General features: G+C 38.6%; 1 protein-coding gene across 1 annotated transcript in view; it reads left to right on the forward strand.

Moving 5' to 3' along the window:
• The window catches only part of LOC145681296 (uncharacterized), a 510,716-nt gene that overhangs the window by 192,744 nt on the left and 292,742 nt on the right, over positions 1 to 25,230 (forward strand). Inside the window, exon 2 of the mRNA XM_081752944.1 lies at positions 1,629 to 1,706. Within this exon, the coding sequence (XP_081609070.1) occupies positions 1,629 to 1,706 (78 nt within the window). The remainder of the gene's footprint in view (positions 1 to 1,628; positions 1,707 to 25,230) is intronic.

Below are 25,230 nucleotides of genomic sequence, written 5' to 3' on the forward strand. Positions count from 1 at the left end.
TACCAGTGGGGGGAATCAGGAGCCCTCTGACCCCTGGAACATTGTTAGACCCTAAAAATACTGTTGGAAAGCAGGTAAGATTATTTGAATTCTCAGATGTCCTCTCTCCTTAGCAAAATGTCCTAGTTTAGCAAAATGTTTATGAAATGAAGGCTGTTACAAGGTAGACTGAACGAAAATTATTTGGTAAAAATTCACTTGCTTTGGATGTGTGGGAAGTGATTAGTACCATTGAGATTATAGTATTCTTTTGTCTGGTTTATGCATGTCTGTCCCTTAACTCTATGGCTTATGGAACCCGGAGGTTCAATGCCACATTCATAAAAGCTCTCCACTGACTTCTATCCTTAGCCAACTGGATCCAGTTTCTACTTTGTATTCCTATCTCTGAGAGATCCATCTTAATATTGTCCTCCCATCTGCGCCTAGGTCTTCCTAATGGTCCTTTTCCGATTGGTCTTCCAGTCAAGACTTTGAAAGCGTTTCTGCTTTCTTCCATCCTAGCTACATGACCTGCCCACCTAAGCCTCCTAGGCTTGACGACCCTAACAATGTTTGGTAAACAGTATAAATTACGTAGTTCCTCGTTATGAAGTTTCCACCATTCCCCGTTCCCGTTTCTCTTGGGTCCGAATATTCGTCTGGATCTTGTTCTCAAATAGTTTCAGTCTACGTTCTTCTCTTAGTGTAAGCTACCAAAGATGGAACGTGTTTATAATACGACATGGAGTTTATCAACTTCAAAAGTTTAATGCAGGAATGACATTTACAGGTAAAAATTAAATACTCGGTATGGAAGGGCATATTTATAAGGAACCAGCGTTGATTACCCGCGTCACTGGGTGGAAAATTTAAATACGCAATTCATTTTGCTCTCTCTATATCTCCCTCCTCCCCCTCCCCGAAGTCGTGGGGGCTGAATATGGATTTCAACGGAATCGGAACTGTCACTGTTCATGTCAGCGACCACGAAAACTATGGATTCGGCACTAATATAGGTTATTTTTGATAATTTATATATATAGCTTCCCCCTTCCCCTCCCCTAAGTTGTATCGTCAAAGTGAAATAATAAAAACCATCTCAGGCCCGAACCTTGTTTATGTGGTAAATTTGATCGAGATTGGTCTCGTAGTCGCTAGCAGATGGCGCTGAAGGAAGCTTAGGCCTACAAAATGGTCTGTTACGGCTGTTTTTTTTTTTTTTTTTTTTTTTTTTTTTTTTTTTTTTTTTTTTTTTTTAGTAGAGTAGTATATGTAACTTACTGTATTTACCTTATCAGGTTATGCAATGTGCGTATATACTGTAATTGTTTTTTGACATACGTGCACACTTGCATCACGATGTGTGCGTATTCACGATGCGCTTTTGCTTCGATCTTTTGCCCACCATTGAAAGAAATCCTGCAGACGTATCTGATCTTTATATTAGTAGTTGGCAGCATCTAATAGATATTTTCAACAGACGTCTTCTTGACGGGATCTTAATTTATGATTGTATTTGGAAGCGAAGCTTAATAAGTGTATCAAGGTAAATGCGTCTTTTCTTTTTAAGTTGAATATATTGTAATTCAAAATAATATATGTTATGATTGCTTTTATTTTATAACATGTCTGTTTTCTTTTTCCAGGATACACGAACACACGTGGTTGGAGAGCTGTATGATACGGAAAAGTCCTACGTTGAGTCCCTGCAAACTCTGGTCACTGTAAGTTTATTTATTTATTTACTTATTTTAACGCGTCATTATTTATTTGTTTATTTATTTTAACGTCCTATGATTATGCTACGAGGCAAAGGCAGGCGCTGATTATAACAATGAAATGAAGGATGAATTGTGAAATGAAGGATGTGGGAGAACACGAGAGAACCAAACAAAACTTACACACACGATGTTTGTCCACTAGAAAGCCCAATTGGCGAGATCTGGGATGGAACCAGGGACCCGACGCTCTACCATTAAACAAATTATTTTTGGAAGTCCTCAAGAGGTTCTTTATATTGATGTTGTACTGTATCAACAACTTGCAAGGTTTCTTTCCTGTGTGCTCTTCTCTAAATAGACGCATCGATCAGGGATAGTCTCCATAATAGGCTCAGGGATTTGTAATTAAAACAATAGTAACATATATTTGTACTTTACTCACTGTAATAACGTAATGTCAAAATGATCTGTGATTCAAAATCTAAATGTTAAACGTCTTAAGTAGTTTTTATTCAATCTAAATACTATTTATAATACGAATATGTGTGTAACACTAAATTCCAGTAGTACCGGTATACAATCAAGCTAATAGATGTCGCCACATGAGCTAGCTCTTGCCTGATGCCATAGATGGCGCTAGTGTGCAAGCAATTTGGAGATATAAAACTATTGTGACACTTAGTTGCAACTTAAACTGTACTATTTCAATTTAATTATTATAAGATACGAGGTGTGTTCGAAAAGAAATTGAACTTTAGAAATGGCGTGCGAACCAGAGGCGGCAGGATTAGACAACAAATTGTCATTTGCCTCGTTTCGCTATGACCGCTAAGACGCCGAGCTACAGCCGCTGAAATGAGGACTTGCACAAGTTGTTCGTCGGATTAATGATCTAGTATAAATGAAGGAGCTTGAACATGTTCCTACAAAATTTTGCTACAAACTGTACAGAAACATTTGAATTGCTTTTCTGTTCATTCAGAGCCTCTTCGTCCAAGCAAAGCACGCATGAGTCGGTCGAAGAGTAAAATCACTTTTGTTGTTATTATTATTGGAAAGGCAGTGCCCATTATGGATTTGTATCAGATGGCAAACAGACAGTTGTACCACGACATTTTAGCGCGGTTGAGGGAAGTTGTGCAGAGGAAGAGGCCTGAATTGTAGGAAAACCAAACTTGGATTTTGGAATGTACCAATGTGTCTATAGTACAGAAGGTATAACGTCGTTCGCTTCCCGCGGAAAGTTGTAGTGATGTTTGTATGGAGTGGCCAGCTTAGTTACTCGTGGTTCGCTGAGCGCAGTAGACGGTTGGTAGTGATTTGCTACTCTCCTACCACACCCCCAGTGACGAGCAGGTCCAAGCGCGGGAAGCAAACGACCTTATACCTTCTGGACTATAGTTTGGTTTTTTCACTATTCAGGCCCTTTCCTGCGCTAGGTGCACCCAGTAGCCGCAGCGCGCGCTCTCTCTCTCTCTCTGCTGTTTTATTGTTCTCATTTTAAAAGAAAAATAGTTCAACTTCATGGCAAAAGTGAATTCTTTTGTTTTGCAATTGAAGATGATGTTATTTACTCTTATTGACTTTGTCTCTTACTGAAAGAAGATTTTCTGAAAATTACATAAAGGTATAGGGGACAGAAACCTTACCTTGCCAGCTGAATTATATGAGTCCAGACGCACGATTAGGATTAAGAGGTCAAAAGACTAAACACAACAGGTATCTCAGCTTAGATCATAAGCTTTGTCTCATGGAAACTCCAAATGCTATCAGTTTGGGGTTATACTCTCAGATGCACTCTATGATTAACTTACTTCCAACGTGTTATTGCAAGTAAAAATGAGATCTTTAGGTTTTACGTCCTTTCACGATTATGCTGGCTAGGCTAAAGGAGACTGTGATAATGAGAAATGAATGAAATGGTGGAATGAATAAAGTGGGAGGAAACCGGAGAATCCCAAGAAAATCCACGAGCACGGTGTTTGTCCATCACAAAGTCCACACGGCGCGAGCTGGGATCGAACTAGGGACCCCAAGCACCGAAGATGAACGCTCATCCGCTTTATTGCAAGTAGTATATGCGTAAAGCAATATGTGTTAGCACTGGCGACGCTAAAGGAGGGCAAAGGAAGAGAGCGCCCTCCCGGAGGCTATCTCTGTCCCCAGCCACGTTGTAATGTAGGTTAAGTAATATAAAACTCCTCCTCCCTAAAACTATTTAGTTGGATGAGGTATGGTCAGCATATCAGATCCCATCTTTATGGCGCCCCAAAAGTCTATTTAATAACATAAATAATGTACCTGAAGTGTTTTCTGGAATAATGCGTAAAATAATTCGCGTTTCTTGTGGATCTCTGTTAGTAAAAATAACTTTTGAAGGCACGTGTAGGGTTGATTATCCTGAACAAGGATGTTATAAAATAGAGGATCTGCCCATATGTATCTTCATCCCATTAAACTCATGAAGCCAAAAAACAACCGAGCATCGGCACGTCTGATTGGCTACTCTCGTTCCCGCCATAGTCTGATTGGCTACTTTCGTTTCCGCCGTGATTGTTGGCTCAAAACGTTGCGATCTTATTGGGCGGAGTGGGCAGAGTAGGGGTGGCAAAACTGTGACGTATGGCTTCAAGATTTTGTTGTAAGTTCAAATCCTCTATTTTATAACATCCTTGATCCTGAAGCTACCGCCCATCTTCTCTTCTAGTCAAATATCAAACTAATTAAGTACTTCCGTTTGATGTATTAGTATTTAAGAATTGTGTTTTATTCTATAGTTAAAATCTTATGTAGATATAAACATATATGAGATGCCTACAGCAACAGCTATCTATAAAGATACACCATGTGATCAAAAGTATCCGGACACCCCCAAAACATACGTTTTTCATATTAGGTGCACCGTGCTGCCACCTACTGCCAGGTACTCATTATCAGCGATCTCAGTAGTCATTAGACATCGTAAGAAAGCAGAATGGGGCGCTCCTCTGAACTCACAGACTTCGAACGTGGTCAGGTGATTGGGTGTCGCTTGTGTCAGAAGTCTGTATGCGATATTTCCACACTCCTAAACATCCCTAGGTCCACTGTGTCTAATGTGATAGTGAAGTGGAAACGTGAAGGGACACGTACAGCACAAAAGCGTACAGGCCGACGTCGTCTGTTGACTGACAGAGACCACCAACAGTTGAAGAGGGTCGTAAAGTGTAATAGGCAGACATCTATCCAGACCATCACACAGAAATTCCAAACTGCATCAGGATCCACTCCAAGTACTATGATAGTTAGGCGTGAGGTGAGAAAACTTGGATTTCATGGTCGAGCGGCTGCTCATAAGCCACATATCACGCAGGTAAATGCAAAACGACGCCTCGCTTGGTATAAGGAGCGTGAACATTGGACGATTGAACAGTGGAAAAACGTTATGTGGAGTGAGAAATCACGGTACACAATGTGGTGATCCGATGGCAGGCTGTGGGTATGGCGAATGCCCGGTGAACGTAATCTGTCACCGTGTGTAGTGCCAACAATAAAATTCGGAGGTGGTGCTATTATGGTGTGGTCGTATTTTTCTTGGAGGGGGCTTGCACCCCTTGTTGTTTTGCATGGCACTCTCACAGCGCAGGCCTAATTGATGTTTTAAGCACCTTCTTGCTTCCCACTGTTGAAGAGCAATTCAGGGATGGCGATTGCATCTTTCAACACGACCGAGCACCTGTTCATATTGCACGGCCTGTGGCGGAGTGGTTACACGAACATAACATCCGTAATGGACTAGCCTGCACAGAGTCCTGATTTATATCCGATAGAACACCTTTGGGATGTTTCGGAACGCCGACTTCGTGCCAGGCCTCACCGACCTACATCGATACCCCTTCTCAGTTCAGCACCCCGTGAAGAATGGGCTGCAATTCCCCAAGAAACCTTCCAGCACCTGATTGAAAGTATGCCTGCTGCAAGGGTGGAAGCTGTCATCAAAGCTAAGGGGGGGCAGCACCATATTGAATTCCAGCAGTACCGATGGAGGGCGCCACGAGCTTGTCATTTTCAGATACTTGTCCGGATACATAGTGTGTAATATTCTCCAACCCAGACAAATTGGTAAGACATCCTTGTGGTATTAGCACCCTTGACCTTTTTATGGATCCAAGCTTATGCGTTCCGGATCCCACGCTAAGCTGTAAATTCATATCTCAATTAGTAACGGTACTAAATGAACGACAAGATTCTATTCAGTCCGAACACCCAACCAAAGTGCCACATGATGATGGATCACAACAAAAATTTCTGTGCTTCACTAGTCCTTCAGAGGCCCTTCTTGGTGGTTTAGTGGCGATCGCGTTTGCCTTTGGTGTACAAGGTCCAAAGTTCGATTCCCAGTGAGAGAGCATCGATCACATTACAATGGTTCAAATCCCACTTTCAGTTACAGGTATCTTCGTAGACAGTCTCATTGAACCACCGGCTCAAACCCAGGACTACGCTCATCAGATACGCGCGTTGTAGCCATTCGAATCCACGGAACTTCGATAATAAAATATATATATATTTTTTAAATAATCGTAGTGACATTGAAAATCCTATCAAGAAAGCTGAACCATTTATTGGGTTTATTCCTGTACTCAAAAGGATGGCTCAGTGGTAGAGCGCTCATACCTTGTACGTGGGGTCCAGGTGGACAGGGGCCTCCACTGAGCAAAATCTCAACTGGCAGTCCAAAAAGAATCATACAAAATACAATCATCATATTATTTTATTTATTACATTTATATAATAAGGTAACTGTGCATGTGTGTGTGTGTTTTTAATGCAAAGTTCCACTAACTATAATATCATCTAATGCATGGCATAATTAATGTCGTAGAACTTACATGTATTCCCTTAACTTTCCTACCCTACTTCCACAGAAGTGTATTAATCGAAGTCAGCAGGGACCACATAAGTTTTTTTTTTTTCTAGCCCAAGACGTCAAGATTGATTCATCCGACCCTAGTGAAGTCTCTGGTTCGGTCTTAGTTCGTGCCAGATCAACTTTCTTGTGGACAAACGCAATATACGTGGGTTTTCTCGGAGTTCTCGCACTATCTTTCTCCTACCATATCATTCGTTCCCATCATCACCGTTTCCCTTAGACTCGAAGCTTAATCGTGACATGTTAAATCAGAAATTTCATTTCATGAATTCAAACCCAATCTGAACTAGAAAACTTTTGAATTGAATTTCAAAAGTAGATTGAGTCAGAGTTTGATTCTTGGTAATGTTTTTCTTCAGCGCTTTTTTTTTTTAAAGAGAAGATGCAGTTGTTGTCTATACTTACAGTTACCATGGAAACTCCGATTGACGAAGAGACATTTATAGTCTCCATAGAAACCCAGTTTCTTGGTTTATTTCTGTTCCTCTCTCCTATGCTGTTCAGTTACTGCCCCAATCATAATTACTGTTACCGTTTCACTGCACTAAGTGATACAAATTTGCACTCTATGTATATTTGCGGAAATCACTTATGCACCATCTATTTTGTTAAACGGTAAAGAGAATGTAGGTCATTCAGAGCACAACGGTATCAAGTCACATTAGCCAAGAAGTTGTGAGAAAAGTAGACTCAAAGTTGGTACGTAATAGGGGCGCACCCACAAGAAGGTCAACCGGGTCCGTAGCTTCGAACACTTCGTAACTCAACATACAGTACATTTGTACACTTTCTCAATAAAACTACATTGAGGAAAAAAATTGTATGTGGCCTACTTAAAAGGATAGGTTACATGTATAATTCTTGTAGTTTTTGGACTTAACGTACAGCAAACGTATAACTGAGAACGCATGTTTTATAATACTTTCTGCATAAGTGTTCCATCTATACATACTTTCCGTATGAAACAATATAGGCGGTCAGGATCTCACATACAAATGGACGTATATAACATATAGCTGACGAAGGTAACATAAGTACATGTATGTGATATACGGAAAACTGTTAGATGTCAGACATCCTGCAACGGCATGATATAACACCTAAGGGCAGTGCCTATGTAGTATACGGATAACGTATGCTTCGTATTGATTTCTATAGTAAGCAAGAGAATACCGTGTAATTGTACAATACCGTGTAATTGTACCGCTGTCTGGAGAACGGATTTTTCTCTGTGTATAGTTGTTTAAGAGGAAAATGATTGATGTTGGCATGAAAATTTGATCTTACTGTTCATCTGCATTCTTTCTCTTATAAAAACAATCTAGCCCTGTCATTTTTTTCCTGTAAATATTGGTGAAAGTATTTTTACAATTACTTATCGTATTTTCGGGTGCAGAATAATACTATTGTGCTGCCAAAATGTTTTGAGCCGTGGCAAAAATTCGAACTAAAGCTCCACCCTCGACACACCCACGCTTGAGCCAATAAGGGTTCAGCAGCTGCTAAGTGAGAGAGCCTTAGCGAAAGAGAGTGGAATACCCTCAGCCGATAGCAGCGCCTGAAACGGAAGACTAGGTGTCAAGTCAATGTGGTATATCTATAATTCAATACTTCATAGATATAATGTAACATGGATCCTTACCCCAAAGCTTGGACCTCTCCCAACAAAAATTCCTGGGACCCCGCCTGGTACGAAGTATTGAACTACAGTGAAAAGTTCTGTTTTATTTTCAAGACATATTTGCAATATCAGGACATCAGTGCCGTGCTGTGGAAAATCAGGATTCGAGGCGAGAGCATACGACGGCGCCCCCGTACATATGAGTGAGGTCGACAGACCCGAATGCGAAGCGCCACCATGGTTGGTGCGAAGGGTAACAAAATTTTCAAAAATAAACCCTGCTTTTTCTTAATTTTGAGCACTTTTTCCTTCTATTTTACATATGTGTACAAGTATAAATCTGATCCTGGACAAATTAAATATTAAATGGAAAAATACTGCTGGTGATCTAAAATATTCCAAGTAAGTTTTCCTCTCTCTCTTTTTTCTTTCCTTCTTTTCTTTTCCTTTTTCGTGCCGAATTTTGCGCCCCCTTACTTCGGCGCTCGGGACCATCGCTCCTCTCGCCCCCCCCCTCTCGGCACATGAATCTTGTAAGGTCTGAAAGGACCCTCACGTAGCGTTCTTAAAAATGAAATCAGTATGTACAAAGTAACCACAAGTGCACTTGATTCCCTTGTGCGCTGAATGCGCAATATATTAGCGAAGACCACATTGAAGGGAAATTTCCTTTTAGAAGAGCAATTTGGACCTTAATCTCACCACTAATGTTGTCCACGAGACATGTTAGCGTTCCAGGAATAGGTACTATTTTCTCTGCTAACGCTCTATTTAAACCGGAAGTGATAGAGATAAGCCACTTCCGGTTTTAAAAATCGGTACCTATTGTATAGAACAAAAACGTTAATAGATAAAGGGAAGCTGTTTTCTGCAATCAAATAGATGTTTGAAGAATATATATTACATCTCCAGTCTAATATCTGTACTAAAACCAGAAGTTGTAGAACTGCTACACTATCGGTTTCAATATTAATTGACAAAATATAACGGAATATAAACCAAATTCCTCTACGTGTTATACACATGACACCACTACATGCTTAAACATATGATGCCTGACTTAAGTCCCCGTACATTTTTGAAACACCGCTATCCACCGAAAATCCACCTATCTATCTAAATTAATAAAAATAAAAATGACTATTTTGTGACTTAATAACTCTTGAACTACCCGACCAATCTTTGTCAAATTTTCAACATATATTAGGTTTTTACAATTTTATTTTGACGGTGAAACTTAGAGGAGGAGGAGGAGGAGGAGAGATATATAAAAATGATGCAAAAAGACCAATATTAGTATCGAATCCATAATTTTATGGGTTATTGAAGTGAACAACGATCCTTCTGACGCCGTTTAAATCCAAATTCAGTACCGTAACTTGGGCGAGGTAGATGGCAGGGGCGTAAATAAGGGCCCCGCAAACCTCGCATTGCGGGGGGGGGGGGCCGAAGCCATCACGGGGCCGCAAATCGTGATGTAGGACGTATTCCACGTTGTCTGCGAGGTGGCCCCGAAGCCCTTAGTTACGCCACTGATGGAGGGGATATATATACCTTTATATAATCGGAAATGATCCGTATTAGTGTCGAATCCATAGTTTTCGGTGTCACGGTGCCCGATGTCGTTTAAATCAAAATTAAGCCCCAGAACTTGAAGAGGAGGAGAGAGGAAATGTATATAAAAATGATTGAAAATGACCGATATTAATGTCGAATCCATAATTTTCGGAACGCTGGAATGAACAGTGGCAGTTCTGATGCCTTTTTAGTTGAAACTCAGCGCCGCAACTTAGGAGAGGAGAAGGGATATATATAGGCTATATAAATAAATGATCGAAAAGTCTCTAGTTCGATCTCCAACTAAGTAAGCCTGTTGTGGACATCATGTCCGTGGGTTTTCTCGGGGTACTCCCGTTTCCTCCTACTTTTTCATTCCACCAATTCCTCCATCGTTATTTACTTGCTTATATCACCGTCTTCCTTAATCTAATAGGCATAAACGTGGGACGTTAAACTGAAAGATTTCATTTCTTACTTTAAAATAATACATAACCCTTGCCCTTTCTGTCAAGAAATGAGTTCTAGGAACATATGTTAAGAGAATAACTGTTACTAATCATAATCAACTACAAGACTTGGGTACTACGTTTCATATAAATGGAAGAAAACGCAACACAAGATGTTATTTATAGCTGATCGATCGAAGAAGAACCAGAAAAATGTCATCTTCTGCTTTTCCCTACACCCGCCCCCCCCCTTCTCCCCCATGTGGAAGTAGAAACATGGTTTTCTGTGTTATTGCGCAATATCATTCGGAAATCTCCAACTATGCATTCATCCCTCTGAAAACATTCGTCGCCCTTTTGTGGCGAGAATCAACCATAAGGTTACCATTGACGTACATCTCACTTGTTTCGACCCACATTCATATCTATATATTTCCCTCCTCCTATCTATCTCCATCTTCCCCTGCTCCAAATATATGTGTGAAAGGGAATAAATTGCTACGTGTTTATTGAACGTAACATACAAAAAAAAAAAAAAAAACACTCCTTTCATATGGCTATCTTTTCAGAAAGGAATTTTTTCTTTCCTTACACGATTTTCTGTTCATTTTTTCCCCTATACGTTTGTATATACAGGGTATTGCAAAATTGTATGTTCAGATTGGTGAGAGTGACTTCTTAAGAGTCTTCCTCCCAGCGAAATTAAAATACCGCTAATGTTACAGTAATTATGTGATATCTTCAAATAGATAAAAGATAATCGAAATGTGGAACAAGACCGCTCTAGACAATATTATTTTACATGAGAAACCGTTATCACGACTCACTTATCTGCTTTCGATTTCGAGCCATTTTGAAAATCGGCATTTATTTTTGCGTTTCTAAACAGCTGAAAACGGAAAACCACTAGGTGACTTGTGATAACGGTACTTCACGCAAAATAATATTGTCTAGGGCGCTCTTATTCCATATTTCAATTATCTTTTATCTATTTGAAGATATCACATAATTTCTGTAAAATTAGCGGTATTTTAATTTCGCCGGGATGAAGACTTAACAAGTGGAGTAAGAATGTCTTTATAAACATAAATCAAACATACACCTACAGGCGCTAGAAAGTTAGTAATCGAGCTAACGTCTTAAGAACATAGTATAACTCCGATTTTACGAAAGATTGATTTGAACTCGAAAAATAACGGTATATACTCAGTTGAAAGAAAATCCTATTTGTACTTTTCCCGCATTTAACGAAAAAATATGAATGCGGAAGAAGCATCGTTAGTAAATAGAATGTATTGATATTGATATATGTTTTGTTTATGGATATTGCGTTCATGTAGGACGTTGCGTTGAGTTGATTATGAGTTTAACGTTCCTTTCAACAGCTGAGGCTATATGAGACGGGGCCAACTGATTAACGTGAAATCCGAACCACATGAGCTAACCGCCGGAAATCGAACTCGGGTCTCCCACGCCAAAGGCGCGTACGCTAACTGCTTAGCCACGAAGGGACTCTTGTTGGACGTTGCATGTCACATGTGATCGCTCATTATCTTGTTGGAAAGTGGTTCCATGCGTTAAATGCATTAAAAGAACCACAGTCAGGTTCAATGCATCAACGATGTCACGTTGTTTGATCCAAGTCATATTATCCTATATTAAACGTAATTCAGTCATTTGTTGCTATTCTTCAAATAAGTATTCTGTAGAATCGACACCATAGAGTAAAAATTCTTGTCAAGTTTAAGAAACTGAATGCTCGGAATTCTGAAGTCTACGTAAGTCTATCTCAAATTCAAAGCTAAATTCAAAGTTCCGTACTATCGATGTGCACTAAAGAAAGCTGCATTTTCGGGGAAAACCCGTAGTGAAAGAAGTGCTCGGGAAATTCCCGCAATTAAACGCACAAAGCACCCGAAGTGAATACTTCAACAATAAAACCATTTATTTTGCGCTGGAAGATATTTAATTTCATTTAACACATTTGAAACATTTATTTTATAAAATATGAATTATATCTTTGTTAATTGTTTTAAAATTAGTTTTCGGGAAAGAACCGTCTTGTAAGGAATGCTCGGGAAATTCCCGTAATTGAACACACAAAGTATCGGAAGTGAACTTCAACGATAGAACCATTTATTTTACGCCGGAAAATATTTATTTCATATATGACATTTTTGAAACATTTATTTTAAATAAAACATGAATTGTATCTTTGTTTTAAATCAATATATTTGGTATTTATATTTGGCGAATGTCACTGAGGCTCCTGGGATGTATCGATCTACATTTGTTCCTTTGTCTGCCTGTACGACACACACTACGGGATACAACTTTCGGTATTTCAAGTTGAAATTTTCAAAGTAGAAGAACAAGACACTAAATTAGCTGTATGCATTTTGGCGGTGGTCCAACGTAAAATTTCAAAATGGCGGCTATTAAAAATAGCGATTATCACTCTACAGGGTGTAATTTTCGAACTTTTAAATTGAAATTTTGAGGGTATAAGCACGACATATTCTAAATTTGCTATATAGAGTTTCTAAAAGTAAAAGTTCCTAAAGTAAAAGTTCAAAATGGCGGCATTTTTTTTTCAAACCAGCAGTGAATAAAAAATTGTTGCAGGTTGTGACAATGACAATAACGCTTTTACCCCAAAGACATTGAAATATTTCGAAAAAAAAAAAGACAAACGAAAATACCCGAAAAAAACATGGGTCCAGGTGTTTTTTTAAATCATGGTTTCCGGACCTCAAAATTGAGACCTAGTCCCGAGTGACCCAGACCAAATCACGACCCAAGTGTCCCGGCAACCCATTTCATAACTGATGCCCTGAGGAAGTATAATATTCGCCTGCTACCGGCGCTGTATGTCATCGGACCTGATAATCGAGACCGATGCCCAGTTGACCTGGACAAAATTGTCACTCAAGTGACCCAGTTTACCTAGAGAAAATCATCACCCAAATGACCCGGTAACCCGTTTCATAACTAGTGCACTGAGGAAATATAATATTCGACTCCTTCCGAGTCTGCCCATTGCACTGGGCCTCAAAATCGAGACCGAGACGTGGGTGACCCGGACACAACCATGTTTGAAGCGACCCGGCAACCCGTTCCATATTTCCTGCACTGAGGAAATAGTTAAATTCTTATTGTTATACACTGAGAAAAAATATTGTAGGTGGCGTACTTAGAAAGATAGGTTACATGCGTAATTCCTGTAGTTTTTGGACTTAACGTACAGCAGACGTATAACTGAAAACGCATGTTTTATAATACTTTCTGTATAAGTGTTCCATCTATACGTACTTTCCGTATGAAACAATGTAGGCGGTCAGGATCTCACATACAAATGGACGTATATAACATATAGCTGACGAATGTAACATAAGTATATGCATGTGATATACGGAAAATTGTTAGATGTCAGACATTCTGCAACGGCATGATGTAATACCTAAGGGCAGTGCCTATGTAGCATACGGATAACGTATGATCCGTATTGATTTATGTAGTAAGCAAGAAAATACCGTATATTTGTACAATATACCGCTGTCCGGAGAACGGATTTTTCTCTGTGTACGTAGAAATATAGTACAGAATCGAATAGGTTTTTAACAAGAAATTGACTCGAAGAACAAATATTACGGAATTCAGCGAGATTCGAGATTTTTTTGAACACCGGATGGTTTTAGATTTTTTTTTTAAGTTTTCTTTTTATAAAGAACTGGAGCCTTGAATATCGCTCCAAAATCTATTAGGCCTACACGTAAACTTGAGAAGCCGCTAGTGTGTTGACAAATCTCTACTCAAACTACGGGGGAAAGGAGTGAGGGAGGGCTTTTTGTTGGGATCTGAGTTTATAGATAGCTTTGTGAAGGTGCCTACCTCCATCCATCGTCTATTGTCGGAACAGCAAAACTTTCAACATAGACGCTGCCAACTAAATGACTCATTATGACTCAAGTGTGGGACTTTTTCCTTTCAAATTTTCTTCCATCATCTCTCTCTCTCTCCAGCATCCGAAATGAGAAACTGTGACAATTACGCTCACACACTAAAATTAATTGTTCTTATATTCAAATTAAAACATCTTTATATGTAAATTCAATTTATTTTAAAAAGTCAAGGAAAATTTTATTTTGTTTCATTTAGCAACCGAGCAACCTCTTTCATTTGTCCCAGGTAAAGAAGTTTCTCTGCTTTTCAGAAAGAAAAAAAAACATAAGACGGTAACCGCACTAATTGACCACCCACCGTTCTACCTCGCCAGTCGATGGTATTGTTACTCCAGCCATACTGTCGCACTACCTAAGTACCTCGATATCGCAAATATCACGTCACAGACACACAGGAACCAAAATTTTTTATCTACAATCTTCGCAAGTGCTTATGAAACTCTTTAACATCACGTACGAGCCCAGAACAGACGCTAGAAACCCAAGCCAAATTATCAACCGATTTTTGAGAAATGGCGCAACCGAACTAGGACCAAAGTACAGTGTAACAAGAAATGGCTTCCCGAACAGGAACCCGAATGCGTAGTTAATTTTATTTAAAGGACCCGAATGCGTAGTTAATCTTATTTGAGGAACCCGAATGCGTAGTTAATCTTATTTGAAGGACCAACATGCGTAGTTAATTTTATTTCAGGACCGAAAAGCGTAGTAAGCGTTAAAAAAAAAAAGTAGGAAATTTAGTTTGGAGAAGCATACATAGTAAATTTCGAACAGCGAACGAAAGCAGTAATCAATTCTATTCCACAATAGTAAACTTAAGAATGGGAAGCGTGATAGGAAATTAGGTAACTTTGTATTCAAAGAATCATTATTTCGAGATTACCCGTAGGGAACGATTAAGCGTTCTACTCCCCCTCGCATCCAATTTTATTTCATTTCAGCACATGCGTAAAAAATAATAATAATAATAATAATAGTATTTGTTCTTACCTCATGTTTGTTTGTTGGTTTGTGTGATTGGAAGAGAAAAGAGATACACCATTTTCTTTGTTAAAAAAAAAGAAGAAGAAGAAAAGAAGGAAAGAAGAAAACAAAAAGGTAATGCACCAGGTAAGCGATTAATATAAGTGAACATGCAAATTTTTGGCATATTTATGCATAAATTTAGCTAAGTTTGTTTCTAGTGAATAACATTAGTACTAACATAATTATATATTCATATATAGATATAGGTTTAGAATAGGTCAGATTTAATACTTTTATTTACACATGCATTTTATTACTTACATATTATTGTGTTTTAGACATGTTATCTGTTAATTAATACACTATTTGTATATACATATAAATATCCATATGAATATAAAAAAAAAAAAAAAAAAAAAAAAAACAAGAATGAACTAAGTTGTTGTGGAAAACGTGTGGTGATAAAGTAGCTTGGCATGCTACATTGATGAAATAGTAATATTTTTGCGTATTAAGGTGAACTTAGAGTACGAAATTTAGAGTGATTGACAGCATAGGTCAGACAATTAGAATTCATTTTAGACAAATTTTAATAAGAATCATTCTGACAATCCAGTTATTTAAGTCTACTTGCAGATGCCACAGTTGAGGCCATCTACCTTAAGGCAACGACCAAGAAACAGGATGTCTGCAATGGAAGAAGCACAACGTTGTCGCACGTGTGGACGTGACCTATGGGAACAGGATTTGGATCCCACGGATGAGGCTCAAAATTGTCCTGAATGTGGTGACCAGAGGAATACAAGTCCAGTTATGGAAAATGATGTCACTCAAGGAAGTAGAGACAACATTCAACAGCATCACAGGCCGAACAGCACTAATGGCGATTTTCAGGAATCTCTTCTATCAGCGTTACATGAGTTCATGAGACAACTAAAAGAAGAAAACAAGAAAAACGAAGAATTTAGAGAAGAACAGAGGAAGAAAAACGAAGAATTTATAGAAGAACAGAGGAAGAACATAGAAGAACAGAACAAGAAAAACGAAGAATTTCGAGAAGCACAGAGGAAGAAAATAGAAGAACTAGATAGAAAACTTGACAAGTTCATGGAAAAACAAGACCATTTGGCAGAATACCTCTCGAGGAAACGACAGGAGCAAGCCAGGAGACTGGACGAACACGAGAAGTCAAACACGGAAGTACTGGAGGAACTTCCATCAGAAGAAATTGTGCAGGATACACACCAGGAGGCCAAACAGACCCCCACACCTGTAGAGATAAGTACAAGTGTTTCCAACGCTGTAAACGCTCCAAAATTCAAGAGCAAACGTAAACTGCGTGGAAGAATGATCCCTGGTAGGACAAGAATCCAACCAAGACGAAACAAAAATACAAGAATGAAAGATTTCCACGACAAACGTGCTGGATGGCAACGCAGCCATAACTATTGCAGGAGGAATAATCACCCGAAGGCACGGAGAAAATGGGCAGAAGACTCCAGAAATGCAGAAGGAAAAGGAGTACTTGAGTTCGAGGACCAAGATTCATGGAGAACTTACAACGGCCAGAGAAGTCCATGTGACCGGCAAGATATACACAGTCAGGCCAGAGCAGTAGAGACACAGGAGATAAGTGACGATAACTGGCAGAACGAAGCAAATCCGCCAAGAAGTTATTTTCATGATGAAGGCACCAGAGAAGAACACAAGTCAGAAGCAGAATGTAAAAATGGCCAACAGGATACATTGATTGCCAATAGGAAGGTGGTGAGCACTCAGGAAATGAGCAATGACAATTGGCATTACTCACAATGTACCAAGGAAAGCCTGGAAAATGACAAGAATGGTATCGGCATTGTCACCATTCACCCGGCCATGACAGTTGCATACTAAAAATTGACTCCAACGGTCCAGGGTCGAGTCGAGGTTACGTGACAGCTTGCTGGAAAACAGACTAAGATACACAATGGCATGAAAACTAATGGAAGCACAGAAATAGAATGATTGTAGGCAAGAAGTAAAGAAAAATTGCAAGAAGATACTGCAAGAAAAGTATAAGTCAAGAATAAAGTACTAGCGCGAAGAAAACTTAGCAGGAAACTAATGAAAGAAATATAAGAGAATTTTGTTTATGGCATAGCTCAGTTGAATGTACTGCATCTCTTATCCAAGCGGCTAACCCTAGAAGATAAATACAAATAATAAGAAGATGAACTATATGGATGCATAATGCCCAGAAATGAATTTGTTTACCAACATTTGTTTTAACTTTATTTCAGATATCGGATGTGAGGCAATCAAAATTACAGAGGAAGATTGGAAAAAGATGTTCACCAATGTGCGCAACCCAGCATTAAAACCGGCCCAGGAGATGTAATTTTTGTTATGCACGAAGAAGTGCCTGTATACGGAGCAATCGGTAGAGATGGATTCCCGATTTGAGCTCTCTGAAGTGGAGTTTTGCGTTTAGAGCAGAGACTCAACGCACCCCTTCGCCTTGGTGATGATACCTGCGAAAACGCGCCGAGCCAAAGAATAGTGAGCTACGAGCTGCGAGCAGATGACAATTCCACCAAGATGTTTGCAAGTTCCCACAATTGGATGTTCGCGACATGGAACTTTGCCTTTATCATTTTACTCTCCTTATATTTTAAAGTTATGGTACTGAAGATGAATCATGGCCGAAGAATAAAAGCAAAAGTGCGAGCAGTGGCTTTGCCCTCGCACATGGAGGAATTGAAGCTCCATGCCACCCTCTGTACCAATGCTCTCTTTCCCGATGATACAAGACGCTGAAGATTATTTAATATTGTTGTTTTGTTGTTTTGTTACCTAGGGCAGCCAGAACTTTGGAAGAAATAGAAGAAGTTGTATCCCGCGCAGAGAAATTAAAGAAGAACTCCAAGAGACGAGTAAGAACAAGGTCATATTATTTAAAACATGCCTCATAAGCTTGTGTCCAGCAGCTTGAACTGACCACTAACTCAATACCTGAGACCTCTCATCTAGATTGAGATTATCTCTCTCAGCTTGCACGAAATTTTACCATTAGGGTTCGGATTTTTGGTGAATATATAAATTTTCTTCTTCAACATAGATTAGGGTTAGGATTTTCATGTATTTGTACTTTTTGTTAGAATTTGAACTTTTATATTTAGCAAATGTTACTTCTCCTTAGATGCAGCCGTGCCTCACTCTGTTGCAGCACTTGCTACATCTTGGGAGGGGGGTATTGTGACAATTACGCTCACACACTAAAATTAATTGTTCTTATATTCAAATTAAAACATCTTTATATGTAAATTCAATTTATTTTAAAAAGTCAAGGAAAATTTTATTTTGTTTCATTTAGCAACCGAGCAACCTCTTTCATTTGTCCCAGGTAAAGAAGTTTCTCTGCTTTTCAGAAAGAAAAAAAAACATAAGACGGTAACCGCACTAATTGACCACCCACCGTTCTACCTCGCCAGTCGATGGTATTGTTACTCCAGCCATACTGTCGCACTACCTAAGTACCTCGATATCGCAAATATCACGTCACAGACACACAGGAACCAAAATTTTTTATCTACAATCTTCGCAAGTGCTTATGAAACTCTTTAACATCACGTACGAGCCCAGAACAGACGCTAGAAACCCAAGCCAAATTATCAACCGATTTTTGAGAAATGGCGCAACCGAACTAGGACCAAAGTACAGTGTAACAAAACCCTCATCGGCTAGTAAGGGTTGCCAACTTTTCAACGTAAAAAATCGGGAAATCTTTGGTAGTTCATGACGAGACGGAGAGAATAAGATAAACTTTTTAAACCTAAATATTTAATATGCACACAATAATAAAAACGAAATCCTATCTTATCCTGGTTTATCATTGTTCACATTAAAATTTGTATTTTATTTCAAACTTTACTGTCTGGAACACCATATCTTTTTTCACGCCCTATCCTAGCCAGCTGTTTTCAAGTTGGTCACAAACAAGCGCGTCAGATTAGATTTATATCGAAGTTGCATCACCCGCGTGTGACGTAATGTCACGTGGTATTATCATTCGCTCAGCTATGTTTCGTAACGTAAATAAATCACTTGTTTTTTTATCAATAAAGTTGTGTGTGCAAAGTGGATTCATTACCATGTGATATTACGTCACGACCGAATGGTGCAACTTCAATGTAAATTTAACATCCCAAGGAAGGCAAGGAAGCGTATGCCTATCTTTACCCTCCTGGCGCCTACGGTACATCCCCCTCTCTAACAGAGTGGCTATTTGAGAAAGCGTTTTTGATGCGTTACCCCTGTAGCGAACGCGGCCAAGGTGGCTATTCAGTAATTTTACTTTTGCCAGAGTTGTAAACCATACTGTGAGCCAGTCAGGGTTTCCGGGAGTTCCAATACTCTGCACAAACCACCTTCCAAGCAGCTGTTTCTTGCTACAATCCCCTTGCCTGGCAACACGTTTTTTTCTTTTTGTTCTTCCTTTTGAAATCTTTTAAACAGCAGATGGTCTATTGTTCCGAAACGCACCAAATACGCTCGAGCTAACGTTTTCTCTGCGTTTTTATTGCTTTCGCGTTTGAGATTAGCCACCTACATTTAAATAGATTGTCAGCGTATTCCAAGCATACGCATGAGCAATAAATACGCTTTGCGATCGCCTCAAGAAGCCGGGTACTAACTTCCCACTACCCCCTACAAACCCTCGCTTCGTGAGAACCTCACTTGTTACTCTCCTGTTGGTTCCTAACATCATTGTTTATAAAGGCTATCAGAAATCTTTAGGTAAATGATGGAAGAAGTACAATTTATGCATTATATATTACGTACAAGGGCAATTGAGTATCATTTTCATCCTGTTTTTAATAATAAAAGTGTTATGAAAGTTTTAAAAAAATTTTAAAAAAATAAAAAATAAAAAAAAAACTTTCCTTGGTCCGGGTTTGAACCCACGCCAAAAGCGATTTTCATCACTAGCCCGTTCGTTAGCACGCTTGGCTATGTGGATCAATAGCATCTGGCGTTTGATTTGTGCTATATGTGTGCTACGTGGCGAGAAACTGATAACTCCAACCAATCAGAATCGTGTATTTAGCTCCTATGGCTAGAGTCGAGCGTGGCGTCTTGACAAGTTCCTTTTGTTTTTACATTAATCCTAACTTGTCAGTATATGAGCCATCTAAAAGTTTGTTTTTCTATCAAATCAGCTTCTACTGAACCCGTTTAAAGCATGCTTCAGTCCACAAATCTTTCATGATCGAAAACTTCGTTCAACTACAGCATTATGTACAGAAATTGACAGTTAAAATTCCATAATTGACTTCCCTTCTGGTCTTCTAGTTAGTACGTAAGCCTTTGTTATACAGAATCACAGGTTTGTATTCCGAATGGAACCTTGAAATTTGTGCACTACGGTGATTTGGACTCCAGGTTAAAGTGTAGGTCCATATCTGATAGGTCTATGACATTAGTGCTAAGCTTCAATCCAGTCGAAGTCTTTAAGTTTTACGTCCCACGGTTATGCCGGTGATGATGATAGATGAGTGAAACGGTGGAATGAAGGAAGTGGGAGGAAACGGGAGAACCCCGAGCAAACCCACGAGCAAACCCCGAGCAAACCCACCACAAAGTCACTTGGCGAGTGCTGGGATCGAACCAGGGACCCCAAGCACCAGAGGTGAACGCTTTACCACTGAGCCACCGCGCCCCCTTTCAATCCAGTCGAACTCCATAATTTTAAAGAGCTTAGGTGCGTCATAAAAAGTTCGAAACAAATTTTTTACTTTTGTCTGTTGACCTTTTCCGGCAACATATTCAGTGCGTAGCCGGATACTATAGAGTGGTTCCCAACCTAATTGCTATCACGACCCTCATTTTATTAAATCCTCTTGTTAGGGACCTCCTTATGATTTCTGGTTTGTACTAAGGCAAGATATAGCAGTCCTTTACTTTTAGTGTTGTATAAATATTTGTCTATTTTATTTCTGAAATATTGATCACTTCTTTGTAGCAAATATCAAAATGTGAAATATATATACTTACTATAACAGTCTTACGTGTTTTATTGAGTTTTCAGTATTTAAAAAAAAATTATTTCAATAAAATGAAGAATTACAGATAATATTTTAGATGCATGACAGTTCAAGAAAATCCGCCAAGTGAACTTTGTGGTGGAGAAACTCCGTGTGCGTGGGTTTTCTCGGGGTTCTCCCGTTTCCTCCCACTTTCTTCATTCCACCATTTCATTCATTACTCATCATCACCGTCTCCTTTAGCCAAACTGGCATAACCGTGGGACGTAAAACTTAACCCCTTCGGAATCCTATGGTACAATTTGTACCATACGCGTTTTCCATGGTACATTGCGTTATTTCTCTTCTATTTGAGCTTTTTCGTCCGGTTTTTTTTTCCAAGTCCAAAGGCCTTGTAAAAGACATTACGTATGGGTTCAGACCGTCCTGCGTCCAGACATAGGAGGTGATGACGTCATAAGTCAAAAATTTCTTTTCTCATTTACTAAGCCTATGTTCAATATTTTTGGCGGGCTTATTTTTCCACGTAGAAGATTGAAATTTTGCACAAACATTCAGTCCACCGAGTAGTATTTACCAAATTTTTTGTTCCGATGTCAGTGCTAAAACAGGGGGAAACCAGAGGGGCAAAAGGCTGAAAAAAGGGATATTTTTACCCCCAAAATCCTGTTTTTCGTCATTTTCCCGCCTCACATACATGATGGGGACACGTGAGTCATACCGTCTGAAAGGCAGTTCCATTCTGAAGAGAATGACGAATGACGGAAGAATCATTATCCTAGGATAAATAGTGACGATACAGTAGCTGCTTGACTGAAAGTCTAAAAAATAGCCCAAAAAGTCCGGATCTGGAAAGGGTTAAAGATTTCATTTCATTTCAAGAAAAAAAAATAATAATCCTTTTATTAGGCTGCGCCTATGATTCTGTCCCTTGAATATTGTCTGTTTTGTCAGAATTTTTCTTATATTTTGTCGTGTATTCGTAGTAATCTGTTTAGGAATTCTAACCGATTCTGTAAGAAGAACTATATTTTCAAGTTTCATCATAAATTTTAGTATTCCACTTGTTCTTCTTGAAAAAATGACTAGGATACAGTTTTTTTTATTAGCAGTGTTATTCACAACTACTTTAGTAAAGATTAGTGTGATCTATTTTTTAAAAAAAATACCTGCAGGGAAATGAAAAATTGATTGACCCTATTGTAAGAAAACCGTTTGACATTATCTGAAACGAAAATATAACAAACTTATTTCGGTCTAATATCAAGTCATTCCCCAACGAAAGTTCATTCAGATTTCCAGTAATTTATTTCCAGCATGCAGAATTTAAAAGGTACTACGGTTTACATCCTTAAGATATGTTTGGTCATATATTAAGAGGCTTCATCCAGGCAAAATTAAAATACCGCTAATTTTACAGTAATTATGTGATATCTTCAAATAGATAAAATATAATCGAAATGTGGAACAAGAGCGCCTTAGACAATATCATTTTACATGAGATATCGTTATCACGACCCACTTATCTGCTTTCGATTTCTGGCCATTTTGAAAATCGGCATTTATTTTCGTGTTTCTAAACGGCTGGAAACGGAAAGCCACTAGGTGACTTGTGATAACGGTACCTTACGCAAAATAATATTGTCTAGGGCGCTCTTGTTCCACATTTCAATTATCTTTTATCTATTTGAAGATATCACACAATTACTGTAAAATTAGCGGTATTTTAATTTCGCCGGGATGTGGCCTCTTACGCAAACAATGCAAGAGGATACATAAGGCGGCCCTTAACAAATAGTCACAGTCTTCTAAACAACAACTGGTTTTTCGGCATCACCTTATCTGCTGATTTGTCTTTTGTAATAGCAGCAGAATATATCACATATTGAAATACTTGTATATGTTTGTAGATTCTCAATCAAAATCAAAATGTCAGATAATCGGGGTGAAAAAGACTTATAAGATATTTGAATTTGCTATGTTTGAAGGTGATTGCCTACTGGGTTCACCAGTAGCCAATCAGTGTTCAGAAACATGAAGCTTCTATCTTAATGTTAGAAGTAGGAGAGAAGCCGAAGGAACCAAAGTGAGTTGAACAGAAAATCAAATCATTAAGAAGGCTGGAATCACGTGTAATAGACTTAGTGGCTTACGTAGATGCGGTTGTATACTGTTTACATTTAGAACCCTGAGGATGACATCTTGTTTTAAATTGTATTGGCTATATTAACGATATGTGGTATTTAGTGCTGCTAGTATTTACATGGACAATATAAGTATATATGACATATTGTATCTAGTATAGAATCATGTATAGAAGACAAATCACCTAATCACCAAAGAAAGAAGTTGTGATGTAGAAGACAAAGGCTCTTTCTTTAAGGGCCGCCTTATACATCCTCTTGCATTTTTCTTTAATATATGGTCAAACATGTCTTGAGGATGTGTACCGTGGCACGTTTTACGTACTGCCGGAGATAAACTACTGAAAATCCTAATAACCTTTTGTTGTGAAAATACTTGATATTAAACCAAAATAAGTTTATTTTACGTTTGTTTCAGTTACAATGTCAAACAGTTTTCTCGTAACTGAGTCAATCAATTTTCCATTTCCTTGCAGGTATTTTTTTAAAAAGAAAAACATTCATCTTTATTAAAGTAGAGTGAATAATGATGCTAATAATCAGAACTCTATCCTAGAAATCTTTCGAGAACAAGAGGTAGAATAACATTTAAAATTTATGATGAAACTTGGTTTTAGTTATTATTCTTATAGAATCTGTTAGAATTACTAAAGAAAAATTCCCTAGAGAAAATTTCTCTTGCACAGATTTCTCCATCTCGAAAAATTAGGTAGAACGGGAATTCTCGTTCTGCTTAAAGATAAGATAATTTAAAATATGTTCTACAAAGTGTTGGAGGGCCTTTAGACAGAACGGGAAAACACTCTCTTGTCACAGCTGGAGAACTGCAATCCTAGACAACCCGTGTTGTGGTGAAGATTTGCTGGATTTTGTAGTGTCCTTACCAACCAGATAATGATTGAAGTACATGACTATGATTTTCTGTAGCCTGAAAGTGCCAGTGGAGGACCCACATAATTATTTCCGGTTATTCGTGGCTGTACATAATTGTCCAGGCTAAGCAATAGACCTGTACGTAGCCTAGTACAGATGATCTTGTGCATGATACAGAATTCTTTTCTAAATTCTGCCTCTGAGGATTTTCTAGACTAAAAATGATATTTTGTGTCTCTCAGTGTTTGTATTTGGAAATAAGGTTTTATCTGATTTTTTTTATACACTTATATCTCAACATCGTGAGCACGTGAAAATATTACAGTAAGACGGAGTGTGTAATTTACCTTAGTGGACAACTATATGAAAAATTCTGCTTTAACTATCTCGGGGCACATCCATATGGAAAGTTCTGACTACACCTATGATTGTAGGATGTAATTCGAACAGTTGGCAACCCTGTTGCTCTCCTCTCCGTTCCACTCTTTATGCTTCGGTCCAATCGACAGGCTATATATATCTTCTTCGAACGCAGCGCGTCACATGGAAACTTCTGCAAACGTCTAGCTACAGTCGGTTTCTTCAGCAACATTTCTTCAAGTATAATACGACAAGAATTTTTACATTCGTTACAATATTTCTCAACCTTTTTATTCATAGCACATTATTTCTAATAGTGAGTCCTCAAGGGAAAAAAACAAGAATTGTGTAACACAAGTACTCATTTTGTTTTCTTTTTGTATACAAATAAATTATATGAAAGTCGAACAGGCGAGTTTCGCTTAGACCGTGTTGTCGCGTTAGAACTTGTAGCTGTCATTAAAAAAAAAAAAAAAAAAAATCTTGAAACTACCATATTTCACCATGTAAACATAGTCTTGAAAGTGACACATAACATTTTTTTTCCATCTTGCAAGGAGTTGAACCATGTGCAACTTTCTAGGACGTCTTGCTTGCTACCTGCTATCGCCCTTCCGCTGACATAAAGGAAAAACCAGTTTCGCAGCTTCCGAAACAATG

The sequence above is a fragment of the Thermobia domestica genome, chromosome 3, assembly GCF_964235325.1.
Source record: "Thermobia domestica chromosome 3, izTheDome1.hap1.1, whole genome shotgun sequence".
Lineage (NCBI taxonomy): Eukaryota > Metazoa > Arthropoda > Insecta > Zygentoma > Lepismatidae > Thermobia > Thermobia domestica.